The 15,780-nt window shown below is 38.6% G+C and overlaps 1 protein-coding gene across 1 annotated transcript in view; it reads right to left on the bottom strand.

Moving 5' to 3' along the window:
• Positions 1-1,049: 1,049 nt before the first annotated feature.
• The window catches only part of LOC307129909 (uncharacterized protein), a 29,518-nt gene continuing 14,787 nt past the window's right edge, over positions 1,050-15,780 (bottom strand). Inside the window, exons 3-4 of the mRNA XM_079822710.1 lie at positions 7,099-7,347; positions 1,050-2,774 (exon numbers count right to left, since the gene is read on the bottom strand). Coding sequence (XP_079678836.1) covers positions 1,840-2,774; positions 7,099-7,183 — 1,020 coding nt within the window. The 5' untranslated portion in view covers positions 7,184-7,347 and the 3' untranslated portion in view covers positions 1,050-1,839. The remainder of the gene's footprint in view (positions 2,775-7,098; positions 7,348-15,780) is intronic.

Below are 15,780 nucleotides of genomic sequence, written 5' to 3'. Positions count from 1 at the left end.
AAGTAATATAATACAAAGTATTAGTGTTATAAATGTACATACATCAAAAAAAAAAAAATACAAAAAACGTTGCAGGATTTACGATATTGATGACCATTAAAACACGTCATCACAGTCTGTGAAAAGGGTCTATGTGGGAAAAGCTGCTGCACATTGGACACTGAATGATATTTATTTAATATGTCAAATGTTTGTAAAGTCATTAAACCTACACCCATGAACATTTTATGCTTAAAGCTTTTCCTGATTGAATTATGTTTTTTTTTGGTGTTTTTTTTTAGCTGCTGCCAAATTCTTTGTTTGCCTTTTGGATACCATGAAAATTAAACTTAATTAAAATAATTAAGAATTAAACTTGTGTATTGACCCGGAAGTATGCAAACGTCTTTTTGTTGGGTGCTGTTGCCATGGTGAATCGTAATTTCGGAGCTCCATTGATCGTGGCTTTTCATAGTTGGAGTGCATGAGCTTAACTCAGAGTCAGTCTACTCAGAGTTGATTAAACTACCTCAATTCAGCTGTTCTGAAACCCAAAACTCAGAGTTTCCCATCTCAGAGTAAGTCAACTCAGAGTTCAGGTTTAAACTCAGAGTTGGTTGAACCTCCTTTCTGAAACAGGCCCCTGGTGTACAAACCAAATGTGGCTCACATGTGTTGCAGCAAATGTGGCCCAGTTATCTTAAAACATATCTGGGTCAGTTTTGGCAAAGATGTGGGACAGTAATCACTGGTGACTCTGAATGTGAACCTGATGTGGTTAACACAAGGCATAGCAAATATGCCTTGTGTTAACTAACTTAACTTGTTGTGTAAATATGTGTCTAAAGTGACCCACATTTGATATGGCAAATATGACCTACATAATTAATAATAATTTGGGTCACTTTTGGTAAATATATGGTACAGTTGAGATGTTGGGGCAAATTTGCCCTAAATATCATACCACAGACGTGGCCAGAATTCTGGTTTGGATGCAGCAATAATGAAGGACAAAAATGAACTCCAACTCGTTGTGTGATACAAGATCTAATCATTTGGTTGACAATAATACTGTACATCCCAAACATGTTTATTTCAGTATTAAGAAAGAATGATGAGTGACATGAGGAACTAATACACACATGATGATAACCTAGATGAAGAACAGCTGTGATGATAAGTGTTTATTAAATACATCAATCAAGACAAGATGTTGTTTCTGTTTTATTTCTCATAACTGCATGTATCAAAATACAATTTGGTACATTTTGTCTACATTGTCTACACAATGTTGTCTACATTAAAATTTAGAGTGATCTGTTATCAGAGGAGACTGTGTCCAAGTTATGTATTTCAGAAATGTACATATACAAATCACGCAGTTAGCTAACAATGTATCAATTTAAGCCAGAAACCGTGAGCTCATTGAAGTATTTATTACAAGTTGTCAACATAATGATTACAATATAGAGAAAATATGAGCACTTGAAAGGTTTTTCTCCAGTATGAATTCTTTGGAGCTGTTTCAGTTCACAGGATGTAGTAAAGCTCATCCCACAGTCACAAACACACATGATCTCCCACACCTGTGTGTGTTTTCTGCCTTATACAGTGATCAGAATCAGATCAGACACAGAAGTTATTCAAACACTCACTGCAGTCTGAAAGTGAGTTTTGAGCTAAAATTATTTAAGTCTTTAATGCTGATGATTTTGTGCTTTCAGGAAAAAACTCATATTTTATCTCAGTCTACTTGTGAGCTTTTTGACATAAAACACATGCTGCTCACTTGCAACATTTTCTCATATGAGGGTGAAGGCTTGATAAATGTCTGAAACTCTTCTCACATTGAGTACAGTATTATGGCTTCTCTCCAGTATGAACTCGCTCATGTGATTTCAGGGATCCAGACTGAGTGAAACTCTTGTCACAATATGAGCACTTGTAAGGTTTTTCTCCAGTATGAATTCTTTGGTGCTGTTTCAGATGACTAGATGTAGTAAAGCTCATCCCACAGTCACAGCACACATGATCTCTCACTTCATCATGTGTTTTCTGGTGCAGTTTAAAACTCTTTACCCGCGAATAACTCTTTCCACAGAGAGAACACACATGAGGCTTCTCATCTGAATGAACTATCAGGTGTTGTTTTAGATTTGATGATGTAATAAAACCTTTACCACACTGATCACAAGTAAATGGTTTTTCTCCAGAGTGATGGAGCAGATGATATTTGAGACCTGATGCATCAGAAAAACTCTTTCCACACTGAGTGCATGTATACGATTTCTCTCCAGTGTGAATTCTTTGGTGCTGTTTCAGATGACTAGTTGTAGTAAAGCTCTTCCCACAGTCACAACACACATGATCTCTCACTCCATCATGTATTTTCTGGTGCAATTTAAAACTCTTCAGTCGTGAAAAACTCTTTCCACAGAGAGAACACACATGAGGCTTCTCATCTGAATGAACTATCAGGTGTTGTTTTAGATTTGATGATGAAATAAAATCTTTACCACACTGATCACAGTTAAATGGTTTTTCTCCAGAGTGACAGAGCAGATGATAACTGAGACCTGATGCTTGAGAAAAACTCTTTCCACACTGAGTGCATGTATACGGTTTCTCTCCAGTGTGAATTCTCATGTGTTTGTAAAGTTTTCGTTCATTTTGGAAACTCTTTCCACACTGAGAGCAGGTGTGCAGCTTTTTGGCTTTTGTTTCATGAGTTTTGAAGTCACAGAGTTCCTTTATGTCATTTAGTTTGTGTCTTCTCTCCGTCACTTCCATCTGATCTAAAATAAACATATAAAGTAGTCAGAAGCAGTTCAATGAGGTTAAATGTCTAAATTAAAAACACTCAAAAACACATTAGAAAACAAGACACAGTCTGTGTGAGCATGGGCGTCGAAACCATTGTATGTGGACAAGACCCATCCACTTTTTACTACCAATGATATTGGACCCACTCACTTTTATCCTAACTAATTCAGCATGTCTGTTTACTTACTCCTACCCGATAACCACTTATTATTAAAGGAGTGATGATTTGAGAAATCAACTTTCCGTTGAGCCTTTGATATATAAAAGTTTGTTGTTATATAAGAATATCCTGTACGTTTTGGAGCTGAAAACGTCCTTGTTAGTCAAAGAAAAGCTTTTATTGACAACAGGCACAGAAAACGAGAGATCTCAGAATATGTCGACCATTGACGTTATAGGATGTAGAAGCGCCGCCTCAAGCCCGCCCACCGACTCGTGGAGCTAAACGGATCGCGCTATCGAGCAATAAACATGCCGGTTCCAGCTCACGTAAGACATTACTTGTTTTTTTCACTTCATTTCATCGCAGAATCGATTGTAAACAAGATGCAGGTCGAGACTGGATTTGCAGACATATTGAGATTAAAACACAATGCTGTGCCTTCTATATTGGATCTGACAGGAACGGTGCAACACACTTATGTGAGTAAAACATGTTTTTTATATGTGTTAGTATTGTATTGTTACAGATCGTTTGATATCTATTGATTACATATCTTAGCACGCAGTCACAGGATGGAAAATCCTTTATTTGAGGTGTTATTGGTTAATTCTTGATCAGACTCGGACTTGTAACGTTATGGGCCAGGGCTCGCAAAGCCCAACGTCCCGGGGCTATGTGTTTTTCAGAGGGGCTACCAAAACATATCACCGGCCTGCCGACGCGCTCTCTTAAATAGTAAAATAACATTCCTTTCTTTTGCGCACACACGTTTGTGTGTGTGTGTGTGTGTGTGTGTGTGTGTGTGTGTGTGTGTGTGTGTGTGTGTGTGTATATGTATGGTTATATTCACTGATTGGGCTGGCCAAGTAATAAAAAAAATAACATTCCAATCAATCGCGGGTGGATGAGAGATAAATCATTGTGTTTGTTTGATAAAGACATTTTGCGGGCCCGTTTCTCTAGACGCTTTCAAAACAATTTCCACATGTACTGAGGGCAGAGCCACTGAAAAACAGAGTTACGACACTCCCATAGACTTCCACAGGAACTGAGGAATGCGGAAGTAAAGCGTGTCATGGAGTGACCAATAGCTCAAAACAACCAATACGTAGTTCCAGCATTGAACCCCATTCATTTCAGTGTATCTCAAGCACACTCGCTGGCAAATTGATGAAATTACTGCATATTTTGAGATTTTATGGTATTAGTCGACCTCTCAGGAATATTGATAGAAGTGGTATTTTATGAAGTGCATTAAGTTAATGTTTATTGTTATATAATAGATTGTTAGACTCTAACTGCAGTTAGATAATGTGAGCAGCACTGCAACAGCTACTATATCTAGACGTTATCGGTCATATCGGTACATATAAGTTTCAGTCTCTCTGAGATCTTTCTGTCGAAAGCATTTCTATGAAGTAGCCCATTCAAGGAATAACATTTACCGCCTATGACTAATGAATATTAATAACGCCTGGATAAAAAGAGTTGAATTCACATGGTTGTCCTGTTTTTTAAACATTATTTAAAACTTCTTTCTTGGGTTAAATTCTTTATATGCTAGAATCAATCATTTATATTCACCTGTTGTGTATGCTTATGTGAGTATCATAAAATAACATTCGGACGTTAACAACATTTAAATTATAAAAGAAATTACAACTAACCAGTAGATGGCGGAAGAGGAACACTTACTGGCTCATTAGCGATTTTTACTCTTTTTTGGAATGAATTTTTATAGATCATCAAATCACTATTATAAAATTAAAATATAAATTTTTGTTACTTAATTTGTACTGAAGTGTTAAATATATAGGCTACTTGTAGGGAAAATCACAAAGTCTCTGTGCTTTGTTTGTTATGATGAGAGGATTTGTAGATAATGGGAACATTTGTGTAAAACGTAAACTTGCACTAAAATTCATTCAGACTATATAAACCTTGTTTTAATCAAAATGGATTCTCACTCCTGGTAAATTAAACATATGACTGGTCATTATTTTCAACAGAAATGCCTGTGATAGGCTACAACCATAGACCGTAAAAAAATATGGACGTCGCGACTTCATTGACTTCCGCTAACCAGAGTTGAAGCTTTCGTAGGCCGCACACGGCGCTGACATCTTGGGACAGAGTCTGCGCAGTAGCGATCTCGGGACCAGAGTTGCGCAGTAGAGAACAGGAAGTAGAGGCAATTATATGGCTCTGACTGAGGGGAGCTGAAGCTCATTAAATATGCAAATCTTATCCAATCCTAGCCATGGGCGTTTACTTCCAAGTCTTCAGTGCGGCACGCCTATCTTCAGAGAGCCTCAAAACCAAGGAAAACAGCCTATTACTTATTCATTATGATGTTTTTGAATGTAAAAACCACGCAAACTTCATAAGTTGACCTCAGACAACAGAATAAAAAAATTCAAAAGCCAGTTCATGACCCCTTTAAACACTTATTATTAAACACGTTCAATGTTTTTTGTTTCAAATTTAGAATATTTTCTTAATTTTTATTGAAAATAAATGCGTTTCCGATCTGTTATGTGAGGGGAAAAGGGAACAGAGGGAGTTCAGCAAAAGGCGGATTCGAACCCCAGGTTGATTTGCTTCAAAACTTTCTGCCATGTGTCTCACCCCTACACTATTTCTGCAGTAAATAATTAAGAGATTTCTATAATTTTGTCTGGCCCAACCAGACGTTTGTTCTTGTATTTTTTTTCTTTTTTCTATTTGTACTTAATGTAAATAGCATCTACTCCAGTAAAAATGTTCTGAGAGAGGACCCACCTAAATTTTTTGGCTTCTGACGCCCATGTGTGTGAGTATAAAGTATCGGTAACACTTTACAATAAGGTTTCATTAGTTAATATGAAATAATAATGAACGGCACTTCAACAGCATTTATTAATCTTAGTAAGGATGCACCGATAAGATTCTTTGGGGCCGATACAGATTTTAATAGACAATTATTGGCGATTCCGATATTTTTTTTTTGCCCTCTAATTCAAAATTTTGTCATTAAAATAAAAAGTGTATTGATCATGTTTTAAATCAGCAAAGTTAAAAAGAAAAACATACATTAACTTCTAGCCTACTAGCTAGTTTATTGCTGCATTATCAAATCATTTCTAATGAACATAAGCTGGATCCATTTAATATTCAGCAGGCCAACATAAATACAACAGAACAAAGATACATATGAAATAAACAGTGCTTTTTAGGTAGGTTTAACAGTTTCCAGGTACAGAAATAAAGTAAACAAATGTTAAAAAACACTGCAAATTCTTCACTGTATAAATTAAATACATATATTATTTTTACATTGAGACGTAGCTAAATTGTACTGTACAACATTAATATATTTCTGTAACAATTACTTATTAAACTGAACTTTTATTTTGACGGGTTGCTATGAAGACCTTTGAGTTTCTGTGTGTGTGTGGTAAGTAAATTAATTCCGCGTTATGCAGTAAATTCCATTTTTATGTCTGCGTTTTCTGCATCGAGGAAATTAATCCTTATGTAAGTTATTTAGTCAAGAGTAGGGAGCGATTTTTTTTTTTGTTGGTCTTTTGTTGTTTGATTAACATTAAAACGCAGACAGCAGCGCAATAGGAATATTACATTATGATCTTAGATTATGCAACAGACATTATACGGATCAGTGCCTTCACGCAGTTCAATAATAAACCATCGGTTCGTTATATCAGCCACTTTTATCCTATAGCCGATGATTGTAAATCGATCAAAAATCATACATCAGTGCATCTCTAAATCTTACTTATTGTTAATTTTATTATTTGCAAAAGTTGTATTTGTTAACATTTGTTAAGTAACGTGAACCAACAATGAACAGCTGGATTTGTATTAACTAGCATTAACAAAGATTAATAAATATTGTAACATATGTATTGTTGATTGTTAGTTAATACATTAACTAATGTTAACAAATGAGACCTTATTGTAAAGTGTTAAAGTATCTTTAATGTGCAAAGGTCAGTTCTGTCATTCACTACAAATAAAACTGATAACATATTATCATTTAGATGCATTTCTCTATCATTTATCATCCATATACTGATTATTATTTCACAGCTACTAAAGCAGTCAATAATGAAGAATCAAGAATGGACACCAACCTATTTGTTCCTCAGTATCTTCATGTTTTATTCTGGATGGTTCTGGATAACTCATGTCTTCAATCTCCTCTTTAATAAACTCCATCTTTCACAGTCACACAGATTTCAGCTGCTGCACCTGGAGTTTGTCCTTCTCTTGTAGGATGATGTGAATATTCCCAGTATTTATTGGTGAATTGTTGTGGGAGGGGCTTCACTGCAGGTGTGAACTGTGATCACTGTGAGATACTGACGCCCACAGGACCAGATCTGGAGAAATCAAAGACAAGTTTCTGAATTTACACTGAATTACCAGAGTTGACCAGACCTGGCTTAATTTTTATTATGTTAATATTTTTTTCTGAAGAAATATAAATAATGATGAAAGCCAAAATATTAAATGTCATTGATGTATATTTACTGAGTAATCCACAATTCTTTAGAGGGGGGTCAATATGACAATTTTCACCTGAGATTCTGAGCCAAATTACAGGAGGGTAAAATGACTTTAAAATGATGGCAGCTTTATTTTTCTTTTAAACAGAGATTGGTAGGACTATTAGTAAAATCTGTCAACTTTAGCGATCTTTGTTGCATTATATGCCAACAGTGACTTTTCAAAAATGGGGGAAAAAACATGTATTAGTTTTTTTACCCCAAGTTTACATGCCTGTAACTCAAGAAGTATTAACGATATCTTAATACCCTTTTATATTCTGGTATATTCATTTATTTTGGTATCTTCATTTTAAAGGCCCGTGTGGTAAAATGCCAGAGATATGGAGATCTTAATGTGGTTTCATGAGTAAATTGGTCAATTGTTCACATTTTCAGTGGTCAAAAACCAAACGTGGGTCCTTTGGCATACAGCTGATACTTTTGTCTTTTACAGAGGAATATCTGAACAACAAATAATGTTGAAACTAGAAATGTATCTCGTTTTTTTCTATCTATACAATTGCATTGAATATACCGGAGTTCCATAAATATAATTTTCCCAAAGTTTGTGTGCCTGTCACTCTAAAAGTATTAAAGATATCTTGATATCCTTCTATTCTTAATTCTTTTCAATGGGTAAAATGGTTTATTTGACACGGAATGACCCTTTAATTACACTTAAATGAAGTCAAAATGTTTTCTATCAGGAATATGGAGTATTTTATACAAGTTAGATATTCATTGCATTTAAAATAAATTTTGATCAGCTACTGTCCAAAGTCTGAGAGAAACAACAGGACCATCATGTTTAACTGAGCTGCTGAAAAGCCTCTTTGTCTCCAAAAGTTCCCTGTTTTCCCCTCATTCATTATGCTAATGTCTGAGATCTTCTGTAAAGTGGCACATTAAGCACATTTTATTGGTGTAATAGAGTCTGTGAAAAACTCTCTGCCAACATATTATTACACTCTAATAATAAACCAGGACACACAACGCATTTCATTACATTGGTCCTTAAACATGTAAACTCTGGAGCTGATTAATGTTAAACTCTGTAATCTGAGAAACATCTCTCACCTGCAGACTGGAAATATAAGGCATCCGGAGAAAATATTCCACATTTGTCCTTCATTCATGATCGTTAAACAGCGTCGCTTTCAGTTTCAACTGGTCTCAGCACTCGTCCCGTCTCTCGCGCTTCTCTCTTCTGCGCATGCTCAGTGCTCTTCATTTTTCTTAAAGGGGCCGCATATTATTAAACAGGCCTGGTTCCAGAATCAAATCACGGGCTGCGTCCGAAAACCTAGGCAGCTGACTGGTTGCCTTGCTGCCTTATCAGACAATGACGTGTAAGGCAGTGTTTGTGTATGAAGGCACCAAAACTGATTTCGGACAGACTTCTGAGGCAGTGTAACCGTTTAATGATCTACAGCAAAATAGAGAAGCAAGACGATCACGGGCATGCAAGAAGTATGGCGGAGTGACGCAGAATCTCGTTCCCTATTCAGAGAACTAAGGTTACATACGTAATCAAGACGTTCCATTTCAAGGGAACTTGCGCTGCATCACCGCTGTGGGAACGCCATCCCCATGTCTCCATAGGAGCCAGATGCCCACCCATGTGAACATTGTGCACTATGAATTGAGCACCCGTGCACCCGGTATAGAGCTGAGGTCAAGTTAGTAGAACCTCACAAACTTATGCGGCGAGGACCACCCCGCCACATCACAGACTTTTTGTAGGGATACCCCTGAAAGTAATGCTTTAGAAGCAGCCATACTCCTCGTTGAGTGAGCCCGTACAGCCAAAGGTGAAGGCTGACCGGCCGACTCATAAGCAAGTGAGATGGCATCAACCACCCACTTGCTCATTCTCTGCTTAGATGCCGGGCACCCCCTCAAAGGTGACCTGAAACACAAACAACTGTTCAGCCTCTCCCCAGGGTATCTCTGTGGACATAAGCATGTAAAACCCGAACTGGGCAAAGCAGATTGAGTCTTTCCTGGTTTGACGTCCGGAAGGGAGGAGGACATAAGGCCTGCAGTATGACTGGTCTTACAGTATTAGTAGGAAGTAGGAACCTTAGGAATATAGCCAGGCCTAGGGTGTAAAAAGGCTTTAACCATACCAGGTGAGAATTACAAGCATGAGGGTCCCACTGACCAAGCTTGAATGTCTCCTATTCTCTTGAGAGACGAAATGACAAGCAAAAAGATAGTTTGCACGAGAAACTTCTCAGGAACTTCTTCAATAGGCTCGGAAGGAGCCCCTGTACACAATAGTCCTCCTAGTGCAAACTGCTGGTCTTAATTTCTAAAAAAAAATATAAATAAATTAAATCTAGAATCTAAAGTAAGTGCATTTTACTTAAAACAAGTAAAACTGTCTGCCAGTGGGGTAAGAAAAATAATCCTAAAGCAAATGGAAACAAAATAATTTTTCTTACCCCAATGGCAGATCATTTGCAAAATAAGAAAAATTTACTTTAATTCATCAATGACCTCCTTATTGAAATGGGCCCCTGGTGTACAAACCAAATGTGGCCCAGTTATCTTAAAACATATCTGGGTCACTGGCGAATCTGAATGTGAACCTAATGTGGCCAACACATGGCACAGCAAATATGTCCCGAGTACATTACACCAAAATGTAGGTGGGTGTCTAAAGTGACCCACAATTTGATATGGCAAATATGACCTACATAATTAATAATAATTTGAGTCACTTTTGGCAAATATATGGTACAGTTGAGCTGTTAGGGCAAAATGCCTTAAATATCAAAACAGACGTGGCAAGAATTCTGGTTTGGATGCAGCAATAATGAAGGATACAAATGAACTCCAAACTACTAAATACATTGTTGTGAACTTCTGTTGTTTCAGAAGTAGAGACCAGGAGACGTCGGGATCAAACAGAAGTGATTCTTTTAATGAGAACTCTCTGTGCTGCAGGTCGTCCGAAAACAGTCTGATTTAACAGTATACCTGATATACATTCTTGGAATGTATATGGTTATATACATTCCAAAGGGGGAGGGATTTACATTGAGGTTGAACAAAGCATGTTAATTAAATATACAGGTTTTGGGAAAAACCCGCCCAGACAGAGTATCACCTACTCCTAATCAGCATAACTATTCAAACGCATAGAGGCAACGACGGTGAGAGTCTGAAAACAGGTCCGGCAGAAATCTCCTGCTGGAAAAACCCCCAGAATTTTTATCTATCTTAAATTTGTAAATACAATGTACTTTCTTAAATTTGTAATTCAACAACATCAATCAAGACAAGATTTTGTTTCTGTTTTATTTCTCACAACTGCATGTATCAAAATACAACTTGGTACATAATTAAATGGCACTAATATAACTAATTCTAGAAATAACTATTTAGACACAATCCAATCCAACTTTATTTACACTGTGAGAGTTGTTGACTGTTGAGTGGAAAAACTCGTCACAATTCTATTCATATTTATTTGTACAGCGCTTTTCACAATACATATCGTTTCAGAGCAGCTTTACAGAAACTGCATTTGTCTACATTAGAGTGATCTGTTATCAGAGGAGACTGTGTCCAAGTTGTGCATTTCAGAAATATAAATATACAAACCACGCAGTTAGCTAACAATGTATTCATTTAAGCCAGAAACGTACTTGGTTACAAACGTAACCTCAGTTCCTTTAGATACGGAAGAGTACTGCGTTGTTCGTCTTATTAATATAAATAAGACAAGACGCTACGGGGAAAACTCCTTTATACAATCACGCAGTTAATACTGCACGTTGATTGGTTCAAAAAGTTATAGATATTGAACCAAATGACGGCGTGTCATTAATATTCGTATTAATATAAATAAGACAAGACGCTACAGGGATAATACAATCACACCGTGCTATGTAAGACGATGACTAAATACAGTGAGAAGCACTTAATAAAGGGCTCCAAGACACTTGGTATACTTAGTACCAGAACCCCATTACCAGGACCTCTAGGGGCCTAGATATGAATATAGGGTAGACAGTGGTTACTCCCAGACTAAGTCGGGTATATAACAAGAAAGCACATGAGTGCAGAAGTTATGCAGAAAGGACCTGCGATTGAAGCACAGGGACCTCCAGATTATAGAACCTAACAAATGTGGATGGTGAGGCCCAGCTGACCGCCGCACAGATGCCAATGGAACACCAGATAACCACGTCCATGAGGAGGCCATGCCTCTCGTAGAGTGTGCTCTGACTCCCAAGGGACATTGAAGGCCCAAGGAGGAGTATTCAAGAGCTATGTCTACTATCCATCTAGATAGTGTAGGCTTTGTGACCAGAAGACTTTTCATGCGGCCACCAAAACAAACAGGAGCTGCTCCGACAGACGAAAAGAGGCTGAGCGATCAATGTACGCCCTCGGGGCTCTGACAGGACAGGCGGCCCACCTTGAGCCATAGAGATGTCTTGTAGACGGAGCTATGGCCTGATACATGGTGTTTAAAATGTTCTCAGGGAGCCTTAGGGGCTCCCATTGAGAAACCACACATGAAAGTCCCACAGCTCGGGTCTGGGGTGCCAAATTGTCCCTCTCGCTTGGGAGAGAAGGTCCGTCTCAGAGGGATCGGCCATGGCCTCAGGGGCGATAACCGAGACAGCTCCAAGAATCATGGTTGGGTCCTCCAAAGAGCAGCCACCAGAAGAACCTTGTGTTTGCCCTCCCTGGTTCGCTTGATCACCTGGGGTATCCATCGGGGCGATCGGGGGGAAAGCGTAAAGGAGGAGGCTGGGCCAATAGTGGGCCAGCGCATCCCCAGCTTTTAAGAAATATATTGGGCAGTGATGACTGTCTTCTGAATTGTCTTCTTCCAGAAAACATTCCAAATCTTCTGAACTGAGTGGGAGTGGAGCGACCATTCCCCTGACGGAAAGTTGCTCCGGGACAGCATGTCCGCCCCTCCGTTCAGTATGTGCGCTGCTCTCAGAGAGAGTAGATTGCACTGAGCCCACTCTAGGAAGGTTTTCACCAGAGTGAAGCGGGGTTTTGAAGAGAGGCTGCCCTGGTTATTTATGAAGGACACCACTGTCATGTTGTCTGATCTGACTAATAAGGCTGGGCAATTTTATCGATTCTGCGATATAAATCGATATTTTTTCTCCCAAGAAAGTATCGATTTTTAAGCCGCGAGTATCGATACATAAGTCCCATTCAAATCCCCATGTTTACCCCCATTTGCGTTGCAGGAAGAGCGATTTGGTCAGCCAGCCGCTAGTGTCGCTGTAGAGCAAGTTACTCGTACTACTAACTTTACACAGACGTCTACCTCTTCTTGTTTACGGAGTCAGAGCGAGGAGATTCAAAAAAATGGCGGCGAATATAAATCCAGCACCTTCATGCTTAAAAGCAGATGTGTTGGACCACTTTGGGTTTAAAAAGAAGAAGGAAAGCGACGACTTAGACTCAGGGGTCAACAACATGAGTCGCCCGCAAGGACCACACGAGTTGCCCGCGGGTCTGTTCTAAAAATAGCTCACCATAGCAGCTGCGTTCAGTCGCTTCCGTGTTAATTTAAGCGCAGGGCTCCAGACTGAAGCCAAATATATACTAGTGTCTGTAAATAATAAACTGCAAAATACTATTTAAATATTACTCCTGTATGTTCTGTGTCTGTGTGGATGACGGGCGCCGCGTGCACTCGCTCTTGTAGTCTCTGCCGACACGAACGTATAAACTGTCACTTCATGAGAATTTACCGTTTCATTTGAGAAAACTGGGTGTGTCTCATTCAGCTCCTGGTTCAGGGCACTGATCAGGACATAAGTCAATGGGCTGAGCCCTGACTAAACAAGGGAGCTGAAGACGCGCACCCACTGCCATATCATGAACACAGACACTGGCAATCGCGGCAACCCATCAAAATAAAAGTTGGGTTTAACGTGAAGAGATTGACTACAGATTGTAGCCTACATTAAATTTAGCTACGTCTCTATGTAATAATAATACGTCTCTACTAATAATAATAATTATGAAATGAATAATACTAATTATATAATTATTAATGGTTGCTTATTTTTCACTTGATCTTTCATTTATAAACAATGTTTACTTTTAAACAGCATACAGCCTTTATATGTTTATGTATTATTTACTTATGATTATCATCATATATAATAAAACATTTATTTAAAAAAAAATAGTGATATTGTACCGACTACTGGAACTACTACTATACTCGTTCAGGTGTAAAACTGTTTGGATAGTTGTTAATATGAGAATTATGATGCATTATTTAAGAGTTTTAAGAATTATATAACATGAGTAGCTCTCTTTGACTTTCTTTTTTAAAAAGTAACTCTCAAATGAAAAAACTTAGACTTAGACAAAGCATCGCTGTTGGTTTGCAAGCTGTGTGACACAAACGTGAAACTGGAAATACTACCAAATGTCAGTGTCAAGCTAAAAAAGCTGTCAAAGAAACTGTTCAGAACAGGCCACTTGCTGCAATTTTTTAAACTCCATTGTTAATTGCAATACTGCACTTTATTTACTTTTCAAAGGCTTGTAAGCTACAGTTTGCACTGTTTCAATAAATAGAACTAATTTTCTCAACACATCTTTGATTCATTTTGTCCAGCATTTGCAAGCTGTAGACTCTCTGTCCAGTCAGAGACATATGTTGTGTAATTGATGATTTTAGTTTTCAGTTCAGTTAATTCAATCCAAGTAAATGAAACACTCACAAGATGTCACCAAAATCACTCTGTCCCCTTTAAATCTTTCAGAAAATGATGTAAGTGTATCGAATTATATCGAATCGTATCGCTGGCTGAATATCGTGATATATATCGTATCGTGAGCTGAATATCGTGTATCGTATCGTATCGTGAGTTTAGTGTATCGCTACAGCCCTACTGACTAAGACGTGGTTCCCCACCAGAAGAGGAAGAAAGCCCTGGAGAGCTTGATATACCGATGTCATTTCTAGGCGGTTGATATATTGCTCGCTTTCCAGCACTTTGTGAAAGTGCGGTGGGCCAGGGACAGGCCAAACGGCAGTACTGTATACTGATATGACACTCCCCCGAAGGCGAATCTCAAGAACGGCCTGTGATGGGGGGCTATCTGGATGTGAAAGTAAGCATCTTTCAGTTCCAGGGTAAAGAACCAGTCTCCCAAGCGTTTTTTGTGAGAAGATCTGCTTCAGAGCGATCATTCTGAACGAGTGCTTTATGTCCCCTGTTCAGATGTCTCAGATCGAGGATGGGTCTTAGACCGCAATCCTTTTTTGGGGACGAGGAAGTATCTGCTAGAGATGCGCGGATGGGCTATTATTTCATCCGCAACCGCATCACAAAACTCATCATCCGTCCGCCATCCATCCGCACCAACGTTTTTGACCAATTTTCAAAACCGCACCCGCCCGCCATCCTCTGATTGGGCGATGCAAGGGGCTGCTGATGACAGCCACGAGACTAGAAAGCTCTCAGAATATCAGCAGTGAACTCCGTCTCCGATCGGGGCACAGGGACAAAAATAAATAAATAGCCTAAATTAAACGCACTGTACTGTACAATATTTTCATTGTAGCCTAATAGAAAACGCATTTTGGCACATTTCAACATGCTGCTATTTAGCCTACTACTAAATGCCTATTTCACTTTTGAGGTTCACTCACACGTTTGAGGTTTAGCAGCACACTTGTGATGCACCATGTTAGACGTACCCGTCTTGTGGCTGTCATGAACATAAACTGCTTCGCAGGTTTGGCAAATTACATAGCCTGCACTGGTGTCATCCTGATTTACCACTTTGTAAAACTTATTCCAGGCAACACTTTTATGACCTTCTATTTCCTTTGTTTTTAATTATCCTTTTATGAGTTTGTCCCTCACGTACCTCCTTCGCCGGTGTTGCCATCTCTGATAATAACAAGCAGTCAATCTGCATAGACTTGACTAGCCATATTACTGCCTGATGAAAATTTGACTATTTCAAAGTGAGCTCGATTTTTTTGGATGTAGGTAGTCAGATAACAATATTTAACAATGTACACATATATTTTTAATATGATTGCTTCAACCGCCCGCCACCCGCCCGAATTTAATTAAAATATTATTTTTCGTCACGTCATCCGCCCGATCCGCGGTTTATCCGCGGCTGTAACCGCCAACCGCGCATCTCTAGTATCTGCTGTAAAAGCCTGACTCGCTCATCGCTGGGGGAACTATTTCTATGGCTCCTTTCGTCAGCATGATATTCACTTTGGAAAGCAGGACATGT

This window comes from Gobio gobio (assembly GCF_949357685.1).
Source record: "Gobio gobio genome assembly, chromosome: 8".
Taxonomy (NCBI): domain Eukaryota; kingdom Metazoa; phylum Chordata; class Actinopteri; order Cypriniformes; family Gobionidae; genus Gobio; species Gobio gobio.
The sequence above is the reverse complement of the archived record's forward strand: the minus strand, read 5'-3'. Positions and strand labels throughout refer to the sequence as shown.